The sequence below is a fragment of the Cydia amplana genome, chromosome Z, assembly GCF_948474715.1.
Source record: "Cydia amplana chromosome Z, ilCydAmpl1.1, whole genome shotgun sequence".
In the NCBI taxonomy this organism is placed as follows: domain Eukaryota; kingdom Metazoa; phylum Arthropoda; class Insecta; order Lepidoptera; family Tortricidae; genus Cydia; species Cydia amplana.
Window position 1 is genome coordinate 37183636 of NC_086096.1, and position 27451 is coordinate 37211086.

A 27451-nucleotide genomic window follows, 5' to 3' on the forward strand; every position below is an offset into this window, starting at 1 on the left:
GTGTCCACTTGATAGCTGTTTTATTTCTTCTTTCAATTCTCCTACATTCCCTAAAATTACAACTTCTAGCTCAGACTGCTAACGGTAGAGCTGTTGGTTCTTTAATATCTGTATTCTTACATCTTAGGATAAACCACCAACAAGCTAGTTGTTTAAGTAATTAAATTTTAATCAGGTAATTATAACACGGAAAATTACACCTGAGCATTAAATTTGGCAAGTAACACTGTCCATTAGATCACAGTAAACCTTGGTTATGATATTAAAGTTATTCATTATAAATGTGACAAAAGCAAAAGGTTACCGATCTATGACAATAACAAAACTTGAACTTCAAGTAACTATGAGCTTACTAAGGGCTACCAAAGGGCTACCTAAGGGCTTCCTAAGGGCTTCCTAAGGGCTTCCTAAGGGCCAACACATACCTGCTGCCACAGACGATGTTAATTTCTCCAAGTTAACTCCTCTGCATTCCGCCAGACGAACGAGACTGACGATCTAAAAAATATAACAAATATCATGAGATTTAGCTTTGTGCACAACTGCTGACAGACACCTAAGTACTGAACCGAATCGTAACACTTACAGAAAAGTCTGCAGCGGTCAAGAATAGCATTTGGGTCGGAACTCGTGACAATGGCCATGAAGACGTCCCGATCTTGAGAAGACCCGTCTCTTACATCAGCTTGCCACGCTCAAGGGCACGCACCTCTTTCCTCAGCAACATGGCAAAGGAAAGCAACATTTGCCTCGACCTATTAAAGCCTGGAAAGAATAAATAACTTAGTCTACCGAGTTTGGATTTAGCTAGTTTGCAGTGAAAACACAACATTGCGAGAATTACTTACCCAGTAACCAAAATATGTATCTCCGGAACTATATACAGCGACAATTGATTTCCACGCTGAGTTTTATATTAATATATTTTAGTTTTTGTAACAACCAATATAATATGTTCTGACACTAATCAATCCGTCTTTTCTTCACATTCTATTTTTTTCTCCCATTTTCAAATTTAGAGCTCTTTACAACGAACTGCACGTTGCCAGTCATATTGTACTACCTTTTAAAACATGTAGGTTTAATTACCTAACGACACAATATCAAGGAAAAAAGGTGAAATACAAATATTTGTATTTGTAACTAAACTATATAATTAAATTAAGTATGTTCAATATTTCTAAAAAGAAATTAACACTAGCAGAAATACCAAAAACAACGAAGCTCCACCAAAACCACTAGCTGGCGCTATGTGACAGGAACTTTCTAACTAAACAAAAGTCACTAGTAAATTCATCAAATCATCATTCAGAGACAATTTCAATATGGCGGTTTGTTTACTTACATAGTTAGCAAGTTTCATAGAATGACACTTTCGATTTTAATATGGGAATTATGAATCCAACTTGAAATGTAATCAAGCGGGAATGTTCCTTTAGGATTCATTACCACATTATATTTATTAATCTTAATACATACATTTATTAATGATACATATTGAAAAAAAAATAGTAGTTTATGCAACAGTGATATAATAAGGGTTCTTAAAATTCAAGGGTCGAAGTTTGTTTGAAATAAATAATTACAATACAACATTAATTAAACACTTGGTGATTTTCCACTATATTGTTACGCCAATTATTCTACTCAATCTAATAAAATAAAAAAACAGGGGATTTTATTTTTACTATTTTTTAAACAATTATAACGTATTTTACCCCACGCGCATTAATTCTACAGTATATTTTTTTAATGCACCATACAGCCTGTAATTAATGTTATCACAACGTCAAAGAATCTCCTATTAATACAATGAGCTATTGTCACAATTGTAAAATTGGCTATCGTTATAGTATTTTATGCAACCGTTGTTTAAGAGGGGTCAAAAAAGGCGAGTGGCGTGAGTAACAATTTGAGGCGAAGCCGAAAATTGTTAATAAAGACGCCACGAGTATTTTTTGACTCAGTTAAACAACGTTGCATACAATACTTTTTCTACGACCAAGCACTTACTTTGAAAAAAAATTGTAAATTTAACAAATATTTTTCATTCAACAAAAGTGGAATCATATAGGACATATACTCGTATGTAGGTAAACAAACCAAAAGTATACATCTAAGATACGCGACCCGGCCACCGCGCCCCGCGCCCCACGTCCGGTTGGTCAGCGACATCTTCTTGTAACTCATGAGGCCCTGGTACTTGCTCTTAGTTAAATTACAATTTTGGATAGCTTTTTTCTCGATATTTTTTAAGTGTGATTACACGAAGTATCGTAAAAGTACCAAAAAGATACTGCGTGTATGCACAAATACTTTTTTGGGGAATAGACTAAAGACTTGTCTTGACAACTATAACATAGGGGTTTAAAGGTGTGTGGACGACCTTTTAAATGACAAATAAAGGTACGGGAGTAGAAAAAATTATTTAAATGATCGGCGCGGGGCGGGAGGGGAAGCGATGGCGATACCTCAAGGCCGCACGGCCGCAGAGCAACGGATTGGATAGGATGAAGGTATCTTAGGGCGGTTACAGAGTAGCGTTTTATACGAGCGTACGCGTACAGTCACCAGCAATTAAATGTCTAAAGTACAATACTGCTAGTGCACGAAAATACTAACGACCTTTTTTCCTACGTCCAGTTGACCTAAGTTTAAAATGTATAAATTGCGAAACTTCTAACGACATGTGTCCCACGTTTAGCTGACCTAAGTTTAAAAAGTCTACCGTACCGCGAAGAAATTCAAAGGTGTATGTGAAGTCCCCAATCCGCATTGCGCTAGCGTGGGGACTACCGTACGAAATTGATAATTTTATTTAACATCACGATTTTTGGTCGTTCATGAACTGTCAAAAGTGACGTTTCTTCAAATAAAAACGTCACTTTTGACACTTGTATGGATGGGATATGTCAGTGTCAAACAAGTGACTAAAGTGACGTTTTTTTTAGAAACATCACTTGACACTTGTATGGATGGGATATGTCAGGGTCAAACAAGTGAGAAAGGTGACGTTTTTTTAAGAAACGTCACTCTTGACACTTGTATGGATGGGATATGTCAGTGTCAAACAAGTGACAAAAGTGACGTTTTTGAAGAAACGTCACTCTTGACACTTGTATGGATGGGATATGTCAGGGTCAAACAAGTGAGAAAAGTGACGTTTGTTTTTAAGAAACGTCACTTTTGACACTTGTATGGATGGGATATGTCAGGGTCAAACAAGTGAGAAAACTGAGGTTTTTTTAAGAAACGTCACTTTTGACACTTGTATGGATGGGATATATGTCGTTGTCTAACAAGTGACAAAAGTGACGTTTTTTATGAAATGTCACTATTGACACTTGTATGGATGGGATATGTCAGTGTCAAACAAGTGACAAAAGTGACGTTTGTTTTTAAGAAACGTCACTTTTGACACTTCTATGGATGGGATATGTCGGTGTCAAACAAGTGACAAAAGTGACGTTTTTTATGAAACGCTACTATTGACACTTGTATGGATGGGCTAGGTCAGTGTCAAACAAGTCACAAAAGTGACGTTTTTGAAGAAACGTCACTCTTGACACTTGTATGGATGGGATATGTCAGGGTCAAACAAGTGAAAATGTGACGTTTTTTTAAGAAACGTCACTCTTGACACTTGTATGGATGGGATATGTCAGGGTCAAACAAGTGAGAAAACTGACGTTTTTTTAACAAACGTCACTTTTGACATCTGTATGGATGGGATATGTCGGTGTCAAACAAGTGACAAAAGTGAGGTTTTTTATGAAACGTCACTATTGACACTTGAATGGATGGGATATGTCAGGGTCAAACAAGTGAGAAAGGTGACGTTTTTTTAAGAAACGTCACTTTTGACACTTGTATGGATGGGATATAGCGGTGTCAAACAAGTGACAAAAGTGACGTTTTTTATGAAACGTCACTCTTGACACTTGTATGGATGGGATATGTCAGGGTCAAACAAGTGAGAAAACTGACGTTTTTTTAAGAAACGTCACTTTTGACACTTGTATGGATGGGATATGTCGGTGTCAAACAAGTGACAAAAGTGACGTTTTTTATGAAACGTCACTATTGACACTTGTATGGATGGGATATGTCAGTGTCAAACAAGTGACTAAAGTGACGTTTTTTTAGAAACGTCACTCTTGACAGTTGTATGGATGGGATATGTCAGGGTCAAATAAGTGACAAAAGTGACTTTTTTTTAAAGAAACGTCACTTTTGACATGTATGGATGGGCTATGTCAGTGTCAAACAAGTGACAAAAGTGACGTTTTTGAAGAAACGTAACTCTTGACACTTGTATGGATGGGATATGTCAGGGTCAAACAAGTGAGAAATGTGACGTTTTTTTAAGAAACGTCACTCTTGACACTTGTATGGATGGGATATGTCAGGGTCAAACAAGTGAGAAAACTGACGTTTTTTTTTAAGTAACGTCACTTTTGACACTTGTATGGATGGGATATATGTCGTTGTCAAACAAGTGACAAAAGTGACGTTTTTTATTAAATGTCACTATTGACACTTGTATGGATGGGATATGTCAGGGTCAAACAAGTGAGAAAACTGACGTTTTTTTTAATAAACGTCACTTTTGACACTTGTATGGATGGGATATGTCAGTGTCAAACAAGTGACTAAAGTGACGTTTTTTTTTAGAAACGTCACTCTTGACACTTGTATGGATGGGATATGTCAGGGTCAAATAAGTGACAAAAGTGACTTTTTTTTAAAGAAACGTCACTTTTGACATGTATGGATGGGCTATGTCAGTGTCAAACAAGTGACAAAAGTGACGTTTTTGAAGAAACGTCACTCTTGACACTTGTATGGATGGGATATGTCAGGGTCAAACAAGTGAGAAATGTGACGTTTATTTTAAGAAACGTCACTCTTGACACTTGTATTGATGGGATATGTCAGGGTCAAACAAGTGAGAAAACTGACGTTTTTTTTAAGAAACGTCACTTTTGACACTTGTATGGATGGGATATATGTCGTTGTCAAACAAGTGACAAAAGTGACGTTTTTTATGAAATGTCACTATTGACACTTGTATGGATGGGCTATGTCAGTGTCAAACAAGTGACAAAAGTGACGTTTGTTTTGAAGAAACGTCACTTTTGACACTTGTTGACACTGATATATCCGAGCCATATCGTTTCTATAACTAATATTTGACGTATCTCAGTTGACCTAAGTTTAAAATGTATAAATTGCGAAATTTCTAACGACATGTGTCCCACGTTTAGCTGATCTAAATTTAAAAAGTCTACCGTACCGCGAAGAAATTCAAAGGTGTATGTGAAGTCCCCAATCCGCACTGGACTAGCGTGGGGACTACCGTACGAAACTGATAATTTTATTTAATATCACGATTTTTGGTCGATCATGAACTGTCAAAAGTGACGTTTCTTCAAACAAAAACGTCACTTTTGACACTTGTATGGATGGGATATGTCAGTGTCAAACAAGTGACTAAAGTGACGTTTCTTCAAAAACGTCACTTTTGACATGTATGGATAGGCTATGTCAGTGTCAAACAAGTGTCAAAAGTGACGTTTTTGAAGAAACGTCACTCTTGACATTGACACTTGTATGGATGGGATATGTCAGGTCAGGGTCAAACAAGTGACAAAAGTGACGTTTTTTTAAAGAAACGTCACTTTTGACACTTGTATGGATGGGATATGTCGGTGTCAAACAAGTGACAAAATTGACGTTTTTTATGAAACGTCACTCTTGACACTTGTATGGATGGGATATGTCAGGGTCAAACAAGTGAGAAAACTGACGTTTTTTTAAGAAACGTCACTTTTGACACTTGTATGGATGGGATATATGTCGTTGTCTAACAAGTGACAAAAGTGACGTTTTTTATGAAATGTCACTATTGACACTTGTATGGATGGGCTATGTCAGTGTCAAACAAGTGACAAAAGTGACGTTTGTTTTTAAGAAACGTCACTTTTGACACTTGTATGGATGGGATATGTCGGTGTCAAACAAGTGACAAAAGTGACGTTTTTTATGAAACGCTACTATTGACACTTGTATGGATGGGCTAGGTCAGTGTCAAACAAGTCACAAAAGTGACGTTTTTGAAGAAACGTCACTCTTGACACTTGTATGGATGGGATATGTCAGGGTCAAACAAGTGAAAATGTGACGTTTTTTTAAGAAACGTCACTCTTGACAATTGTATGGATGGGATATGTCAGGGTCAAACAAGTGAGAAAACTGACGTTTTTTTAACAAACGTCACTTTTGACACATGTATGGATGGGATATGTCGGTGTCAAACAAGTGACAAAAGTGAGGTTTTTTATGAAACGTCACTATTAACACTTGTATGGATGGGATATGTCAGTGTCAATCAAGTGACTAAAGTGAAGTTTTTTTTTTAGAAACGTCACTCTTGATACTTGTATGGATGAGCTATGTCAGTGTCAAACAAGTGACAAAAGTGACGTTTTTGTAGGAACGTCACTCTTGACACTTGTATGGATGGGATATGTCAGGGTCAAATAAGTGACAAAAGTGACTTTTTTTTAAAGAAACGTCACTTTTGACATGTATGGATGGGCTATGTCAGTGTCAAACAAGTGACAAAAGTGACGTTTTAGAAGAAATGTCTCTCTTGACACTTGTATGGATGGGATATGTCAGGGTCAAACAAGTGAGAAATGTGACGTTTATTTTAAGAAACGTCACTCTTGACACTTGTATGGATGGGATATGTCAGGGTCAAACAAGTGAGAAAACTGACGTTTTTTTAAGAAACGTCACTTTTGACACTTGTATGGATGGGATATATGTCGTTGTCAAATAAGTGACAAAAGTGACGTTTTTTATGAAATGTCACTATTGATACTTGTATGGATGGGCTATGTCAGTCTCAAACAATTGACAAAAGTGACGTTTGTTTTTAAGAAACGTCACTTTTGACACTTGTATGGATGGGATATGTCGGTGTCAAACAAGTGACAAAAGTGACGTTTTTTATGAAACGCTACTATTGACACTTGTATGGATGGGCTATGTCAGTGTCAAACAAGTGACAAAGTGACGTTTTTTTTGAAGAAACGTCACTTTTGACACTTGTTGACACTGATATATCCGAGCCATATCGTTTCTATAACTAATATTTGACGTATCTCAGTTGACCTAAGTTTAAAATGTATAAATTGCGAAATTACTAACGACATGTGTCCCACGTTTAGCTGATCTAAGTTTAAAAAGTCTACCGTACCGCGAAGAAATTCAAAGGTGTATGTGAAGTCCCCGATCCGCACTGGGCTAGCGTGGGGACTACCGTACGAAACTGATAATTTTATTTAATATCACGATTTTTGGTCGATCATGAACTGTCAAAAGTGACGTTTCTTCAAACAAAAACGTCACTTTTGACACTTGTATGGATGGGATATGTCAGTGTCAAACAAGTGACTAAAGTGACGTTTCTTCAAAAACGTCACTTTTGACATGTATGGATAGGCTATGTCAGTGTCAAACAAGTGTCAAAAGTGACGTTTTTGAAGAAACGTCACTCTTGACATTGACACTTGTATGGATGGGATATGTCAGGTCAGGGTCAAACAAGTGACAAAAGTGACGTTTTTTTAAAGAAACGTCACTTTTGACACTTGTATGGATGGGATATGTCGGTGTCAAACAAGTGACAAAATTGACGTTTTTTATGAAACGTCACTCTTGACACTTGTATGGATGGGATATGTCAGGGTCAAACAAGTTAGAAAACTGACGTTTTTTTAAGAAACGTCACTTTTGACACTTGTATGGATGGGATATATTATATGTCGTTGTTTAACAAGTGACAAAAGTGACGTTTTTTTATGAAATGTCACTATTGACACTTGTATGGATGGGCTATGTCAGTGTCAAACAAGTGACAAAAGTGGCGTTTGTTTTTAAGAAACCTCACTTTTGACACTTGTATGGATGGGATATGTCGGTGTCAAACAAGTGACAAAAGTGACGTTTTTTATGAAACGCTACTATTGACACTTGTATGGATGGGCTAGGTCAGTGTCAAACAAGTCACAAAAGTGACGTTTTTGAAGAAACGTCACTCTTGACACTTGTATGGATGGGATATGTCAGGGTCGAACAAGTGAGAAAACTGACGTTTTTTTAACAAACGTCACTTTTGACACATGTATGGATGGGATATGTCGGTGTCAAACAAGTGACAAAAGTGAGGTTTTTTATGAAACGTCACTATTAACACTTGTATGGATGGGATATGTCAGTGTCAATCAAGTGACTAAAGTGAAGTTTTTTTTTAGAAACGTCACTCTTGACACTTGTATGGATGAGCTATGTCAGTGTCAAACAAGTGACAAAAGTGACGTTTTTGTAGGAACGTCACTCTTGACACTTGTATGGATGGGATATGTCAGGGTCAAATAAGTGACAAAAGTGACTTTTTTTTTAAAGAAACGTCACTTTTGACATGTATGGATGGGCTATGTCAGTGTCAAACAAGTGACAAAAGTGACGTTTTAGAAGAAATGTCTCTCTTGACACTTGTATGGATGGGATATGTCAGGGTCAAACAAGTGAGAAATGTGACGTTTATTTTAAGAAACGTCACTCTTGACACTTGTATGGATGGGATATGTCAGGGTCAAACAAGTGAGAAAACTGACGTTTTTTTAAGAAACGTCACTTTTGACACTTGTATGGATGGGATATATGTCGTTGTCAAACAAGTGACAAAAGTGACGTTTTTTATGAAATGTCACTATTGACACTTGTATGGATGGGATATGTCAGTGTCAAACAAGTGACTAAAGTGACGTTTTTTTAGAAACGTCACTCTTGACACTTGTATGGATGGGCTATGTCAGTGTGAAACAAGTGACAAAAGTGACGTTTTTGAAGAAACGTCACTCTTGACACTTGTATGGATGGGATATGTCAGGGTCAAACAAGTGAGAAAGGTGACGTTTTTTTTTATAAATATTGACTTTCAAAGTATTGTCATGAGGCTTTTTGAACGTAGCTATTTTGAGCGTAGCAATTTTAAAAGTATTGGTCTCAAATTATTTGTTATTTATTTTGATTTCTCGCAAAGCACTTGTTATTATTCCAATATTTTTTTGATAACACGTGTTAAATAAGCAGATAATTGTAGAAATATAAAATTTTCGAGTGTAGGACGAATAAACATATTTTTTAAGCATAAAATAAAATAAAAAAATTCATAATAAATAGATCTTACTGTATCCGAGTGGTGCAAATTTCCATATCAATTGAGATTTATATTATGACCTAATCATCAAATTTTCGAATTGTGTAGGAATTTTTAAGTTACATTTATATCGATTATTAAAAAAAAATATATAGATTGAGCTTACTGTACACAGCTCACAGGAAACTCTCGGGATTTCTTTGTTCTTAATCATGAACTAACTTAAGACATATAATTGATACATTATCCCGACTGTATGACTTAGTCGGTATAGTGTTCTAGATATTGACCCTAGGGTCATTAATTTCATGAAGAGCTCAATTACGGTACTGGAGATAATCGTATCGTGGGCATCTGTAAACCCTAAATATTGATTAAAAAAAGCTTTCGAAACTGTACGAATTAATGCAAGCAAAATTTTTTCTTCCCACGCCTATACCAAGATTGACTGAAATAGCTTGGAAATAGCAAGTCAAGTTCGTACGTTTCCGTGAAAATAAGGTGGATAATAATTATGCACTACAACATCTACTCGTAGTACTATTAAGGGGCCTTACGAGGAAAAATCTATAAATACATAATATAAATAACGAAGTCCCCAAAAAAGGATGTTCTAAAATGAAATGTGTTAGACCCAACTATAGCTGGTCAAGCAAATCTTGTCAGTAAAAAAAGGCGCGAAATTCAAATTTTCTATGGGACGATATCCCTTCACGCCTACATTTTTCAAATTTGCCGCCTTTTTCTACTAACAAGATCTGCTTGACCAAGTATATATTGTATATAATATTCATTAAGTATTGTAAAAAAATAAGGCATAAACAATATTCGGTCGCTTCTACTTCTACAGCCGTCCTGCGCGTTGTATGCGGCAGCATCACCCCCGTAGAAATAATATAAGTAGAGTAGAGCCTCGCTAATCCGGCGATCGCTGTAATCCGGACGGTCTTCGCCTGAACAAAACTACTTATAGTCACAAAAATTGAAATTTATTTTCCTTCTTTTGAAATGAACTTCATAAAAAGTAAAGCAGATAAGTATTTAGCTGATTATTTTACAGCAAGTAATTTTTATCATTCTTTTAATCAAAGTTATATGTTAACACAGAGAAAATCATTCATTTCTTTGTGTGCTCCATATCACCATTAATCATTTTTCCTGAATTGCAGAAGGTAGGTAATCCCGAAATCTCTGTAATCCATCAACGACCGATTTTTACCCGTCCGGTTTAACGAGGTCCTACTGCAAGTACAAGATAGGTATACAATAAATTAATCTACTAATTCTAAGTGCTTATATCCCAAAAATTTAGAGATCATAACAATTATTAATACCTTGTAGGAGTTGTAGGACATAATGAGTATCACATGAAGATCACAAAAACAGGGTGGTAACTATTCGGGGCCGATATTTTTGAGGCCATATTTGTTTAGGTTTTACCTACGAGCTATATGAGATCCAACAAGAAATAACGCTGAAGTAAAGTTACATGGTTAGCTCGAAAATTATGTACGGTAAATACGATAAGTGTGGCTGAGGGTTAAGTATGTGTCTGGCGTCTGGCCTTCACATTGGGGCCTGTCTACACATTGATTGGTGTTTATTGCGAGTTCAGACACGCTACTTGCGTTTAGTGGCAAATTTATGAACTCGCACTAATCAGTAATTATCGTCCGTTCGCATTAATAATACAGTAAAATCATCAGTGTCCGCCGGCCTAGCCGCGTCCGTAACCAATCAAACCGTTCTTACTTCATCATCATCTTATCAGCCGAAAGACGTCCACTGCTGGGCATAGGCCTCCCCCAGAAGCCGGATCTTTGCCGGAGATTCTTAGCACCCCTGACTCCGCCAGTGCCCTGACCGCTGCCATAGCCAGAGCACCGGCAGTCGCCGGTAACCCGGGGCCGCGGTTTGGCTTATCATACTGGGGGGTAAATGCCATAATCGCCACGCTTGGCAGGCGGGTTGGCGATCGCAGTATAATTTACCGTACTTAAGGGATGCTGTTGCCCGTCCACCAGTGGACTTGGACGTAGTAGTTTAAGGATATACCCGGGTCCCGAGTTCTTACTTAGAAAGTCAAATACACGATGACCAGTTAAAGGCTTAGTTTCTAATTAGGAACGATTTGATTGGTAACGAGCATCGCTAGGCCGGCGGACAATGATGATTTAACTGCATTCTTGACGCGAACTAACTAAAATGTGTAAACAGGCCCAATAAGAAGGCCAGTGGCCAGTTACACTTACTCGTATTGACCTTACAGATCGAATGTATCACAACGTGTAGGTAACACAAATGGCCTGTTGGAAAATATTGTTTTTTTAAGGTCGCTTTTTAACAACAATGCATGTTATGCATGGTCGATCATTAGCGACCACAAGAGATTTTTTTTATATATCTATTAATCTTTTGTTGTTACATAATAATCATAATCATAATAATCATAATATATTTATTGTGACTATAGGTATACAAAAAAGGTGTTACATTTTATAAGTACTTAAACCATAGCCTACCATCTTAATGGTGTACAATATGTGTTACTTAAAGCTAAAAAATAATATTTAATTACATTACACGTTATTTAAAGATAAAGTAACTGATGGTGCAGACTAACGTCTTATTTGACTTGATTGATACGATACTATAAATTTCTTTTACCCTGATTATTCCTCTCGCTAATATTCACTAGAGCTTAGTGCAATTCTCAGATTTTTAAGAAGATAAAAATAGAGCTTACGCTTGACTTATTAATATTACGTACTGTGATGTTCATTACATTATACATAGTAAACAATTAAGTCCCACACACTAAACACTAATGAGATTTTTAATATTACGGATTAGACATTTTTATTGTATGAGAAATAAAAAAATCCATGGATTCAGAGCAAGACACGCAGTCGAGGGTTTAATAATGATTTTTGAGCTTCTCGAAACATACCTATACAATACACAGGTACCTACTTACATAAAAAAACATGTAGATATGAATGTAATGAGTAGATATATGTACATTTAACGTCACTTATGTGCCTTGCCCTTCACTTTATAAGGATCATTTGAACTTGTAGGTACAATGTTCAAGTTCAAATTGTTAATTTGACTTCTACAACGTAAGCCGGTCATCTTATTTGAGGCGGAATCGCCCGCCACTCCGCTGTAGCCTCGTAACGCTCAATGTAGGTACATTACAATCTATTACAAACAGCAACTCTTAAGAGGCAACAGGAGTGGTCATTTCTCCATACAAACGTACTCGACTGTTTCCTCCGTGGGTTTTGAAGCTAGAGCAATGATTTTTTCAACACAGATTAATATTGTCAATATCTGTGTCGGACCGTTTTGCTTTTTTTGATATTTTTGTTTTTTAAGGCGCTAGAGCCCTTCAAAAATGGCCAAAATGGCCTAATTGACTATGCCGCAATGAGAGGCGTGGTATTCAAAACTGATATCAATTAGCCAAAAAAGCAAAACGGTCCGACACAGATAATTTCATAACCATTTAGATTTCCAAATTTGGTTACGATTGGTTAAGTTTTGGAGGAGGAAACAGTCGAGTACGAAACCTCGATTTTTGAGATTTTTACGCAGGATTTTTCGCCTTGTCCTTATCGCACTAGTTTTAGGAGCCGCTTCCGTTAGCGAGACGGGTATATTTACCTAAAATATTTAAATCTCAGCTCCTGTTTCGTCTTAACTGTCCATCGGTGACCTTATGCCTATTGTAATAAGGTTTACGAACAGTCAGTTAATAGTGCGGGCGATGGTACATATCCGTTGCAATTTAGAACCTTTATTAGAACCTTTTACGAACCAAACTGAGTACCATTTCTTTTGTTTCATTGCTTTTTCAAACAAACTAAATTCATCTGTAATTACTCTAAGAAAAGGTTCAAAATAAAAATAGAATAATTTTGTATGGTGAGCCTTACGAGGATAGGTATTCGTGCAAAACGCTATCACGGTATACCTATACAACGGAGCGACGTGCGAATTTCAAATTGATTACCGCGTAAAGGTTTGTGCAGTCGAGTTCATAAATATGTCTACATTTTTTCACCTTATCGCAATGGATTAAAGTGATAGATACCTATAGAAACGGGCGTTTTCTAAAATAAATATTGAAAACCCGATTCTCCCAGATCCTGGTGTTTTTGGGTGCTTTCAATTCAGAATCACTAGCATATTCACTCCTAATGATAAAAAAAATTGTCCCAAAATTTTGTATGAAAATTGTACATTCCACTACGTCACGTTAAATACAAGTGAAAAATTTTCTCATACTAAAAACGTGACGTAATGGAATGGACATTTTGGGACATCTTTTTTTAATGGTATAGCATGGAGAGTGCTGTCGATTCTGAGTAGAATGAGCCCAAGAATGTCCAGATTTGAAAGAATCGGGTTTTCGATATTTATTTTAGAAAAAGCCCAAACACCAAACAATGAGTATTTACTATTTAGTAAGCTAAACAAACTATGTTAAGTATATAAACTAATCTAGATACGTTTTCTAGAACCAAACTACAATATTATACAGGGTTAAGCAAAGTCACAGCCACGGTATTGAATTGACCCATAATGTTATTCTTTTAAATTTTATCAGTAAAGGATATTAATAAATTGTAAAGACATTTCTAAAAAATAACACATGTATGTCCCATGAGATACATTGCCATTTAAATATATAATTGGAACATTTTAAATTGATAGTATAGCGATCAACTTCTAACACTAACTACTGAAAACATTTGGACCAAATTCGATGGTATATTTTAAGCTTGTTTTTTTAAATATTTTATTCGGTCTACAAGTTAATAACAAGTATATATATATATGCCATTATATGTTATACAGGCGAACTGTCAATTACGGTTTTTCTTCAACAATTAATAGATTTAACCTCTTAAATCCCCGCGTACCTTTACAAGTACAAATTCAGTTCGAATTTAGAATTCGTTTAGAAATAAAAGAAAGTTCCAAATCGCCCTTAATCTGACGAGTTTAAAGATATTCAGGATAGGTACCTATCTAACAAACCATCATCTTCCTCGCGTTGTCCCGGCATTTTGCCACGGCTCATGGGAGCCTGGGGTCCGCTTGGCAACTAATCCCAGTAATTGGCGTGGGCACTAGTTTTTACGAAAGCGACTGCCATCTGACCTTCCAACCCAGAGGGTAAACTAGGCCCGTATTGGGATTAGTCCGGTTTCCTCACGATGTTTTCCTTCACCGAAAAGCGACTGGTAAATATCAAATGATATTTCGTACATAAGTTCCGAAAAACTCATTGGTACGAGCCGGGGTTCGAACCCGCGACCTCCGGATTGCAAGTCGCACGGTCTTACCGCTAGGCCACCAGCGCTTTTTTTTTACAAACCATTAAACAAACCACCTATCTAACAAACCATTAAAAATAAATTATTAATATATATAATATTATTAAATTAAAAATTAGTCGCCATTTAAAAACGTTTTTAGTAGTTGGTATATAGCTTTACAACTAGGTCAAGCGAATGCACCGCTATCGCGTCTTTTGCGTACCATTTGCGAAATTATCGTTATGAATGGTATAATAATAATAATAAAGTCTTCCCAAATATGGCTCGTCCTGTATGGACCTAACGGTGCATTCATCTTGACCTTCGATGTATAAAGCAGATAAAAGAGACAGAGATAGAGGTTCACATTTAAATTACAATTTAAATATTTACATAAAAAAGGACGAAGGATTCGTCGTGGCATTCCAAAAAACATTTTTTTGAAATTGTTCGTTGATATGACCGGTACTGAAATTTTTTTTGACTATACATGCCGCGCGCACGTTATTGCTATAATATAAGATAAGATAATATTTATTAATTTAAAAATTATGGTAATTTGATTGATACAATGGTAATTATCTAATTTATGCTTAAACAATACATCACTTATATTATATCAGGGCCAAACAGCAAATAGAATCTCGCGAGGCTTTAACTAGAAGCGAGTGGTGAGTGTGCCAGTAATCTTTTGTACGCGCGTGCATTTAAACCTTTACCCAGCGACTTATGGAACATGATCGACGCCTGCACTTGTATCTGGTATGCCAGCGGATGGATCTTGAAGCCGTATAAACTGGAACAATCAAATATTTCCACATTGTTAATTTTGTTAATACCAAGTCGGTGGCAATAACTTTAGCCTATCGACGGCTACAACTCCAGGGGTGTTACATGCGCGTTGCCGACCCTAAAACCTCGATACTTATTGATCCCTATTAATATTATGATTGTGAAAGTAACTCTGTCTGTCTGTTACCTCTCACTTTGAAATTTGGTATGGAGATAGTTTGAGGGGGAGGGGGAGGGGGGGGAGGGGAGGGGGAGAGTCCGGGGGAAAGACATAGGGTAGTCGGATCTTTATCAACCATCATCATCATATCACGCAGACGTAGTCTAAAGTCTCACCGCGGCACGAACTGCACGGTGGCCCGCTTGGGCCGGTACTCGGGGTGCACCATGAACACCATGTGCGGGAAGCCGGTGCCGAAGTAGGCGCCGTCGGTGTGGTGGTGGCGCGACGACTTCGGCGTGTACACGTCCATGCACTTCGGGCAGTACACCTTCACCATCGCCTCGCCGCGGACGTCTGATAAACCTGCGTGAAAATTGTATTTTTTGATAAAGATACATTCTTTTGTACATAATTATCGTAACATTATCATAATTTTTCGTCGTTCGCGTTGGAAGGAACCACCCAAAATGGCGGCCAATTTGAAAGCGGTATAAACTGACAAAACGAAGCGTTACAGTTGCGTCACAAGTTAAAAGAGATTTTAAAATAGAGTTTCAAAAATTTGTCGCCTTTTGTACTGACGATTAACTGGTATGCCAGGCTATATTGGTTATAGACTTACCAAGTGGCAACATTGGATGGGTCTCGCAGTAGACTCGCGGGCAGAGGCCGAAGTCGCCGTCTTCAAATTTTTCTAACATTTGTCCTATGCCCCTGTTGACAAACAACATTACTTAAGAGGCAACAGGAGTGGTCATTTCTCCATACAAACGTACTCGACTGTTTCCTTCGTGGGTTTTGAAGCTAGAGTAATGATTTTTTTCAACACAGATTAATATTGTCAATATCTGTGTCGGGGCGTTTTGATTTTTTTGATATTTTTGTTTTTTAAGGCGCTAGAGCCATTCAAAAATTGCCCTAATGGCCTAATTGACTATGCCGCAATGAGAGGCGTGGTATTCAAAACTGATATCAATTAGCCAAAAAAGGAAAACGGTCCGACACAGATAATTTCATAATCATTTAGATTTTTAAATTTGGTTACGATTGGTTAAGTTTTGGAGAAGGAAACAGTCGAGTACGAAACCTCGATTTTTGAGATTTTTACGCAGGATTTTTCGCCTTGCCCTTATCGCACTAGTTTTAGGAGCCGCTTCCGTTAGCGAGACAGGTATATTTACCTAAAATATTTAAATCTCAGCTCCTGTTTCGTCTTAATAAAGACGATTGGAGTATTAAACTATTTAAACCCCTTTATTCATATTAAAACTTAGCAACCACTAACAATAACAAACCTGTTCAATTTTGTTTCCTTTTAATAAATGAAATGTCATAATTACGGAATGGGACAAACGATTGTCAACGTAACAGGCGGGTCCACACAGAACGAGCCGCCTCGCGAGGAAATTGCCTCGCGAAGCAGCATGGTCTGTGTCAACAGACCGAGCTGTTTCGCGCGGGCCCGCTTTATGAATAAATACATGGCTCCGCCATTTCTAAAAATTTTCTAAAACTGAATCGTAAAAAAAACTATTTTATCATTGACGCTACTCAGAAAATTTCACGAGAATTCTTTGAGAAATGCGACCTGTAGTGGAGCACAACATACGAAAGCATTGTTGCCCAAGCTGAAACGGAGACCTTCGCTGACGCTCGGTCAATAACGAGCATGTATGCACCCGACGCCCGATAAACACCTCGATTTCTACACGAAGCCTGTTTCAATACGACTTGAGACATCAGTGCCGATAAGTCAGATTTTAAATTCTAATTGGTCAGCTTAATGCGATATGTAACCAATGGTCATAACCGAAACACGTTACCCACCTGTTGGTTAATATGTATCGCTGGTGTATGAGTCCGTAGAGCACCTCCGAGGCTTCCTCGACGAGAGACGCCAGGTTCGAATTGTCGTCCAGGTCATCATCTAAAACCATACACGAACTATATAGACAACACGTAAAAACACATATAAATAAATAAAATAAAACATACATTATGGGACCTAGTCCCCCAGTAAGCTCCATAAGGCTTAATACCTATATATACCTACAATATGTATAAGGAGAAATGGAAAAGAAATGGTTTCAGCCCCTCCAAGAATGGAGCAGAGAGGGGGCTACGAAAATAGGCAGAAGTACACAAAGCAGGCCTTCTTGCGAGGAAACTATGCAGCTATGCTTCGCGGGGTAGTAAAATAATTAGACTAGCTATCAGCGCCATCTACTATCTAACACTTTCAGGGACCTTAAGATCGGTTTTCCTAGGATAGCGGTGCCGTCATATAGCGGCCGTCTCCATACTAAATAATACGGCTAAATATGGATGTCGTAGTAATTGTATGGAGACGGCCGCTATATGACGGCACCGTTTTCGGAGGAAACCAAAGCTTTACTGAATCGACAGAATGGCGTTGTAAAATAAAATGTCTACGTTTTTAAACTTATAAACAGTAGTACTTACTTTTACTGCTGTGGCACAATGACCCAAAGTGAATAAACAGTAGTAAAGTGTCCATTTCATACACACAAAGCTTATAATACAAAAACCGGCCAAGAGCGAGTCGGACTCTCGTTCTAAGGGTTCCGTCCATTAAGTCCAACTCCCGCTTGACTGCACTTTTTGTCAGACATCCTAAGAACTAAATATGTTAATTTTATCACAATTATAATAACTCTACTGGCGAAAGTGTTCCCAACATCTTTATTTATATGAATTTAAAAGTGGAAAAATTACTCTCTTGGGTGAGACTTGAACTCACGGCGTCTGGAGTTCAAGTGTCACCCAAGACAGTATTTTTTTCAATTTTTAATTTATTCTGAGCATAATAGCATCGGTCGCAGACATTTCTGCTTCTTAAAAAAATAATTAAATTGTATGTGTATACAGGGTGTTTGGCACATGTACCGACAAAAATTTTTGGGGGGTTTGTGGTGTCATTTCCTTCCCTTTCTTCCTTGGAACCTTGGTCCTAGGAGCCACAGATCTGGAGATACGATTTTTTTATTTTTTTCATAGTACTCTTCGTTAGTGTAGTTAGGCATGACAATAGCAAAGTTAAAACAACGGTAACAAAAGTCAATAATAGCAACGTAGCAAACACAACGTTCGTAGTTAACAATTGACCGACGCAGCACAACCACATGCACTTCCGTGACGCCACTTAAAATTTGACTACCCTCAGATTTCAAACTAAACCTAGACTTTCCATGTGTGCGACTTGGAGCGTTTCCATGTGTGCGTAACTTTTTAGAGCAACGATTAAACGATTACAAAGCGGATAATCAAATTTTTAACGAAACACAATTAGGTACACGACGAAGCTACCAGTATCAGCTAAATTAAAATTAATTTAAATTTAAATTCAGTTTATTTGTAATAAAAAAAAGCCCATGGTTCGTTTTATGCCGAAATTTGTAACAAAAAACTAGTATTTGAAAGTAGACAGGCCTAATGTAAGACTAACAAACAAAGTATGCATTTAAGACCATAAAAAAGTTATGGGGCTTCGAAAATCAGATTTTGGATGATTTATGAAAAAAAATAAAAAAATCGTATCTCCAGATCCGTGGCTTCTAGGACCAAGGTTCCAAGGAAGAAAGGGAAGGAAATGACACCACAAACCCCCCAAAAAATATTGTCGGTACATGTGCCAAACACCCTGTATACATCAAGTCCGAAGTAATTTATTAATGTAAATATCTACAACCAGAGCCCGTATCATGAGTCACTGACAGTGTCAAAACTGACATATACGCTATCCAGAACGTAATTTACTTTCTATAATACATCTCGTTCGCACTAATATGCGAGTACGAGCGAGATGCATGGAAAGTAAATTACGTTCTCGATGGCGTTTATGTCAGTGCCAAACTGATGGTAGCCGTACAGAAGCATAACAACTTATCAGAAATCATCTAAACATACTTAAAAATCCTAAAAGCTGCTTACCGCTCTTACAATGCGGGTACGCCGTGAGACACAAAACATTTTTAAGAGGGTTATAAAAGAAAAATGTTTGATAAGTTTACTATTATATATAGTAGGATAACTGGGCTATTCACAGGTATTTTTTTTTCTAGAGCAAATCCCCATACTTTTAATTCTGTAGAGGAGTTTCGTAAAAAAGAGTGTATAGTATAGCTACCCAAAATTTTTGTTCCCCAATATTTTTTGTTCCATTCGCGTTTTTCCCCACTTTTTTATTTTCCTATGCAATTGTGTCACTATTAGGCTACTTTTTCGGACGCATGAATGTCTATACGTTTTTGTTGCTACGCTTATTTTATTCCATGCATTTTGTCTCCTAGTCCGTATTATCTCCATACCTATCATGTACCTGTAGAACTAAATCTCACTATTATTTTATCATATACTGTTATTCTGTCACACCAATTGACTGAAAGTGAAATGGCGTATGAACCAAAAACTTAATGTCAAAAAATTACCAATTCATAGTATCAGTTATGCACTTACATATGTCTTCAGGTAGGTGGGAAGTACAGTCAGCGTCAAAGAATTAGTGGCAACCAAAGTAGCTAAATATATCGGAACAGATCTTTATTTTTAGTTGTATGACGGTAGGTAAGGAAGTTGGCCACTTGGATTGTTATCGAATATATTATGATGCTGACTGTGAGGTTGTATGTTTAATTTTAAAACCCGGGATATTTTTGAGATATTTCAATTAAAATTTACAAAAATCAAATCACTATATATACATATGAGTAGTCCGGCATAGAGACTACCTGTCATTCATTCTACATCAAAAAAAACACCATAAATAAATATAACAAATGTTTGTAATCGGTCATAGGTTATTATAACTATCTTTACTATAATAAACTATCTTTTATCTTTATCTTATCTTTATAAACTTTAAAAATTTAAATTTAATTTATATAAATACAAAAACTAAAAATCTTATTCATACCCTTTACTGAAAAGTAAATCTTAACAACTAAACAATCGCCGAATTTTTTTTTTTAAATAATGTCCTAAAAGTCTAAACGTAGGTTTTATTTACCAATAATAGTCTGATTGTAGACTTATATCTTTGTATACCTTATTAAATATGGTAATAAATTCTTCAAGTACATGATAGGTATGGAGATAATACGGACTAGGAGACAAAATGCATAGAATAAAATAAGCGTAGCAACAAAAACGTATAGACATTCATGCGTCCGAAAAAGTAGCCTAATAGTGACACAACTGCATAGGAAAATAAAAAAGTGGGGAAAAACGCGAATGGAACAAAAAATATTGGGAAACAAAAATTTTGGGTAGCTATACTATACACTCGAATTGTAACAAAATATAGTTTGAAAAACTTTATTTTTTAAGTTTCCCATTTACACCCCAAAAGTGGCTCCCATGTTTAGGTATAATTCATTTGTTTGCGTTACATGGCCGTCTTTGAGTCACAAACTTGCATATGTGTACCAATTTTCACCTTAATGGGTCCAGTAGTTTCGGAGAAAATAGGCTGTGACAGACGGACGGACAGACAGACAGACAGACGCACGAGTGATCCTATTAGGGTTCCGTTTTTTCCTTTTGAGGTACGGAACCCTAAAAAGTACCTGAACAGTGCCACCTATAACAATAAAGCGGCACGCGGCCGTTCATGAAGGTTAGCACTAGATTCATTTGTTACTCTAACTCACCAGGCTCGAGGTCCAGTATCATATCCAGCGCTTGCCTGTAGTGCGGCACCTGCTCACTGAGCCCCGTCAGGTTGAACTTGTCTTTGATGTAGTCCTCGTCCACCTGCAACAAATATACAGCTCTCTCTAATTTACAAGTGTGACTGATAGTGTATATTAGACAAAGTGTTCCTCTAGCCAGGGCCGGATTAAGCATGTCGGGGCCCCTAGGCAGTGCAATGCTCGGGGCCCCCTTACAGTTAATTCTGCATACATAAGTTCAGTTGTTCAGTACTGGGAAGTAAGTTTGCGGTTTTAATTTCAACCTTCAGGTGTCGGTTGAGCCGATCCGAACATGCCGAACGATGTCTTTTTCGCTCTTGCGTGGACATAAAGGTTTTTTATATTAGTTTTTGTCGATTCCTCCTTGCGTGCAGTGTGGGGAGAGCTCTTTTTTTCTCAATAAGTAGTTAAATATTTTGCGAGGCTGAACAGCGATTGTCCGACCATACGAGCCACATGATTAAAATTAACCTAATAATATTTTAGAGTCTGTGCGGAAAGAGAAGAGTCGTGGGATTTGAGAGCGCGCCAGTGCTATTTTGTGGTTTTTGCTATGCTGACAACACTGGTCACGTGATTATAGTACGACACTAAAAGTCATGATACTTGAATCCCTTTGTTTCGGTTTTTTCCACGGCTTACTAGTGGTGGTGTCGGCTCGTTAACTCAATCCTCTGAATTAGCGCAGGCACTAGTTTTCTTCTACCTCTTCTTATTTTTTTTAAAACAAACTCTTGTTTTAATGTCTCAGATACTAAAGTGACAGTGCGATTGACAAAACTACTAAAACTAGTTGAGGAATCTGCCCAATACAACTGTCATTTTAGTACCAAACAAGATAGTCTCGTTTAAGTACTGCCTTATCTGTGCATTCCAACAGATATTTTAATATAAAAACCGGGTAGAAATTGGGCAATACAACTGTAACTTAATATCTGGGATATAAAAATAGTGCATAAGTAGGTAGGCCTTATTGTGATATGTCCGATTCTCTCATCTCACGATATTTTACTTCGCCGAAAAGTCACTGCTAAATATGAAATATAATTTCGTAACTAACAGATAAAAAAAATATATTTTAATAATTTCTTATAAAATATTTATTTATTTGTAAGTTCGTTTACTAGGTTAACTTACAAATAAATAAATATTTTATAAGAAAAAGTTTTATTCTTTGTAATCGAAGTCTGAATTATTCAATTTCACTTATGTTTAAGCTAGCTTCATCAGAACAACCAGGGAGACTCATACGAACTGATAGAACTATCTTCATGTGCTTGAATCCGGCACGTAGATTACAAATTCTTGCATATCACCTATTACTTAGTGATCTTTTATTCGAGATACCGTAAGTACTTTTACTCAATCCTGAAAAAAATTACATATAAATATGCATAAAATGGCAAGTATCAAGAATATTTGTGAGTTATTTTAAAGATCATGAATGACCTGCGTATTTATGAAAATGAACATATTTTGAATGAATATACTTACCGATTACGTTCCGGAGACAAGTTACTTAGGGGGCCTATTAAATAGGTAATTAATTATTTAATATGAAATACAACATCAATCCCGTCAATAGCGGAAACACGTTCCGCGACTTTTAGTAAGTCCATAGTCGGCTTTTAGCCGTTTTCTCCCCGCTGACAAAACCGAACAATGTTAAATATAATGTTCCTTGTGGTTTTATGTACGGTTTTATCGTGTTTTGAAAATATTTTATACATAAAACTTGCGGTTTTTGTTAATAAAAAATATACAATGACAGAAGTTTGTTTACTTTTTACAAGACAGGTGTCAAAGGTTTGATTGCCATATAAAATTGAAAATGTTAGTTCCCGTTTCTGCCACGACTCTTCTCTTTCCGCACAGACTCTAATAAGTGTTATAAAATGAATAGAGTCAGACCAAGAAAAGTCTGCAGCGGATTTGATAGGCCACGCAGTGCAAGTGTTATTTACACGTCATAATTTCATAGAAGTTTGACGTTTAAAATAACACTGGCACTGCGAGGGCTGTCAAATCCGCTGCAGACTTTTCTTGGTCTGACTCTATAAAACTAAAATGAAGTACAACTAATATTAAGCTAAAAAATTAAAAATACCTATCAAAATTTTGCGCCTTTGGTAAGGTGCCCATCACGCAGGCAGCGTTCCCGCGCTGGATTGCTATGGCCAATCTTTGCGCGAGAAAGCTGCCTGCGCGAGGGTCACCTGTGGCCTGCCTTAGGCGTTTTCTGAGCGCCTTGTGGAGCCCCCGAGCCCCCCTACCCCACGGACCTAGTGTCTCGACGCCACAGGCTACAAATTCGTAGTGTGCGCCGAGACAACTATATTTATTCGCCTTGAAGCGTTCTCGGGCGTCAGCCGCCGCCCCGGCCTGTTTGCTGGTGGCTGAAATGTAGGACGCCGCCAGCGTATCTGCGCAGGTGGCGTCCCACACCAGCGCGTGGCCCATCCGCCAGGGGATCAACGATATCCCGTCGGGGCGCTTGCCGTCATCCCTTGCGATCTGGGGCTCCAGAGCCGCAGGGACGTCGGCGCTGACGAGCGCTCTCCTCAGGATGTCGTTGAGGGCGGCATGACGGGATAGGCGGCCGGCGCCCGAGGAGCAGGCGAGTCCGTGGTGGCCAAGGCGATCAACAGGGGCCCCACGAGAGGCGCAGCTGTGGTCTATACATACATCGGCTCCGACCCGGAGTCCGATAGCAATTCTTAAAGTGTTTGGCTCGATGAAAGTGCCGGTGTTGGGTGATGGGTAGGCGTGTAGCCATTGTCCAGACTCTGGTCTGGACACAGCTAAGAGCCTTGCGCGGTCCCTTCCCGACGAAGTGTCAACTAGGGATTTCGTAACGGCGGTGCTGTGTTTAAATGATTATTCATTAACCAGTTAAACTAGCATGTATTAAGTACAGCGTAAATCGGAAAAGCAATAAAAATCGCGAGCGCAGCGAGCGCGAAATTTTTTGTGAAAAAATTGTGAAAGCGTGTTAACAAAGCCTAAAAATCCGAAGTTACCCAGTGAGGCGAGCTTTCATGCGAGGTCAAAGCCGTGCTTCAGGAATAAGCTCAGCTAGATCACAGACGCCAACCAATGTCCATTGTATTAAAAAGCGAGACCGCAGGCTGAGCTTGGCGCAGCGCGGCCAAAGGCTAAGCTGAAGAAGAGATTTGGTAGACCAAAAATTGAGGTAAAAAGTGAGGCTGAAGGTCGAGCTCAGCAATCTCCACATACTTAACAAGCCCGAAGCGTACTTATAACCAGCGAGGTGAGCTTTCATGCAAGGCAAAAGGCTAAGCTTCTGAAATCAATGTTTATATTTGTTAAAAAGCGACGCCGAAGGTCGAGCTGTAAGAAAGCAGCGCTCTGATACGAACCAATAATATATGTGTCATACAAGAGTTACTCGGAGGGCCGAAGTTCAATGAGGTTTTAGGCCCTCGGGAGCCTCGATTTACAGACTTTAAAAGCTATAAAATAACATAATTTACATAATCATTTGATGATTGTGTGTCTGAGAAACTGATATTGGACATTAGGTATAAGTAGGTACCATAAAAAATTATTTATGAATTTTGGCCATATGAAACACATTTTTTTTGGCGCGCGCGGGGCCGCCGGGGCCCCCTAGCCGAGGCGGGGCCCATAAGCAGTTGCCTACTCTGCCTTAGGGTTAATCCGGCCCTGCCTCTAGCTGTCCAGACGTCAAATCTTGCCAGGGCAAAAGGAATTATAATTATTTAAATAAACATTGAAAAGAATGGAATGGCTTCTGGGCGGTTAGATGAAAAGGCATTTTATTTTTGAGTATGCTCAAGATAAATAAAATCATTGATTTGTTCCCTAGTTGGTTAAACTAAAGAGACGATACAATTATGTACTAGAAAAAAATAAAAAATAATAAAAATAATTAAAAAAATTAAAATTAATAAAAATAAAACCAAAATAAAATAACTTAATATAATATCTTAAAAAAAAGGGAACTGCCTTCAAAAAACCAACCCACTGAAAAGTACAAAATATTTTTTATATGGCACCCCTTTACGTGTCCAGTCGCTATCCCGCAAATTTTTGCCAAAAAGTAATTAATACCTAATAATAAGAAAATTAATAATCATCCGGGTAATTACTTAGTTTTTGAAGTCGGTGCCAAACCAAAATTTTTTAGAACCGATATTTTAGACAACGAAGAACGCTGCACTTACTTGCATTATAAAGACAATATATGTACTTAGTTTACTCATTAATTTAGTTTTTGTAGGTACTAGGTATTTTTTCACAGCGCCATCTGTTTTAGAGTGAGGGAACTAACGCGCTAAACTGAAAAATCGACTAGACTCCAAAGCGGCATACGACTCTTAATTCAAAAGTTATAACGTGTAGACGGACATCCCTTGTAGACGGTCTTGCCCGCAGTGACTTACAAGAAAAATACTTAATTTTATGGCTCCTCTACACGATGGGCCAACGCCGGCCACTCCAAGGGACGCAGCCATGCGGTAGAATGAGATAGCAATATCACTTGCTCCCTCTAACGCATAAATGCGTCCCTTGGAGTGGCCTGCGTTGGTCCATCGTGTAGAGGAGCCATTAGATTTACATGCGCTGCATTTTATTTAGTTACACAGTTTGTTAATAATAATAATAATAAGTCGACCAACATCTCGAGAGACTCTCGCTAGGTGGTTGGATCAAGGGTCAGATGCAGAAGGCGGTGATCTTGGTCACGGCGCGGATAGTCCGCCGGTTTTTCTCTCTGCAGCCCTGACCACCGGCAGCTTGGGCCTTGCCCCGCTGCTGGCGGCGCCCTAGGTTAGGTTTTTTATAATATGTTTATAAGTATTTTGTATAGTTTTTGTAAATGCTTTTGTATTTTATTTTTATATCCATATTATAAATAACCTAACTTGTGATGAAAAATAAATAGAGTGAATAATAATAAAAATAAATAAATAAAGTGAATAATAATAAGAATAATAAGCCCGCAGGGCAGCTTGTGGCGAGCTGTTGGGGAGTAACGACCCCACGGACCCGAGTGCTCCAGAGAGTCGGTCAGGGTCTCCGTCTCCGGCGTGTCTTCGTCGGTCGAAGTGGACCCCAAGGGGACCCGCAGGACTCTCGGCTCTGGCTTGCCTTCATTGGCCGTCCAGAGAGGAGACGTTAGAGCTATATGCTCCAGGGGTGGAAGTGAAATTTGCGTAAGCGCGAGTTGGCACAGTGGCTGTAAACAGCCACTGGGTAGAAAGCGGTGTACACCTCTCGACACCCCTGAGCCGCTCACACCGATGTTGCCCCTGGTCGTCTTTATGGCGACAGTTTCAGGGGCCCATCTAGTCAGCGGCGAGTCACCACCTGCCTCGATAACTTGTGTAAACCTTGTTATGGCAGGTGTCCGTACGTCTTTGCAATAGCCCAGTCTCATAGTCCACCCAAACTTCAATCCATAGACCGGTATTCTGTTCACTTTTTTTCTACAATAGTCCCAATGCCTGCTGAGACCGGTTCATGTGTGTCTATTGTTGCACCTGTAAACGGGTCCCAGCAGGCGTTCTACATGACATTAAAGCTCTCCAAAGGGCCTCTACGTGTTGGATCTATATCCCCACGCAAGCCTATCAAAAGACCGGGATTTATAGGCCCGTGATCCCAAAAAAGGAGATACAAATAAGAATAATAATAATATTTTGTAATGTTTTGTAAGTGTTTTTATATTTTACTTTTATACTCACATTGTAAAACCCTAACCTAAGGCCCTAATTGAATAAAAGAATAATAATATATAAAATTAGTAAGTACATAACAAAATGTAAATAAAAAATAAGGGTAGTCGTATACTTTAATTGTGGCTTACCTCGCAAAAGAACTCGTTCCCTCGCAGACCGCAATACCACGCAATCCATGACTGCTCCTCGGAGCTACTCATCTTCCTACAATTAGAAATATTAGAATCCATCATCGAGCGCGAAAATGACAAGTCTGTGGAATCCATCACAATTTTTCTTCCAGTCCAGTCCACTTCGATATCAGAATCACCGACATAAAACGAACGCCTGATTAACCAACTGTACGTCATTCGAAGCCTAATAAATGAGAGTAGCAACACTGTTATCCGTGACTATAGTCCGTCAACCAAATCTTGTCAGTAGCAATGTAAAGCAAACTAAAGTAGGGCAACACTCAAAGAGCAGTATTGCGCTAAGAAAAGCAGCAATGTACATCG

General features: G+C 38.1%; 1 protein-coding gene across 1 annotated transcript; it reads right to left on the reverse strand.

Annotated features, from left to right (window-relative positions):
* Positions 1-15216: 15216 nt before the first annotated feature.
* On the reverse strand, positions 15217-27166 carry LOC134661667 (casein kinase II subunit beta-like). The gene is made up of 6 exons (XM_063517819.1): positions 27083-27166; positions 21187-21289; positions 17345-17444; positions 16140-16231; positions 15691-15880; positions 15217-15358 (listed from the first exon to the last, which is right to left on the reverse strand). Exons 1-6 carry the CDS (start codon positions 27152-27154, stop codon positions 15217-15219), a joined length of 699 nt encoding a protein of 232 aa, XP_063373889.1. The 5' UTR covers positions 27155-27166.
* Between the last annotated feature and the right edge of the window lie 285 nt (positions 27167-27451).

Bases quoted from the DNA above. Each gene is read 5' to 3' on its own strand.
- LOC134661667 (XM_063517819.1), bottom strand. From the start codon at position 27,154: ATGAGTAGCTCCGAGGAGCAGTCATGGATTGCGTGGTATTGCGGTCTG. The intron at 15,881-16,139 runs GTAAGTCTATAA...ATTTTCACGCAG, and splicing joins CCATCCAATGTTGCCACTTG to GTTTATCAGACGTCCGCGGC. The intron at 15,359-15,690 runs GTGAGACTTTAG...TGATTGTTCCAG, and splicing joins ACCGTGCAGTTCGTGCCGCG to TTTATACGGCTTCAAGATCC.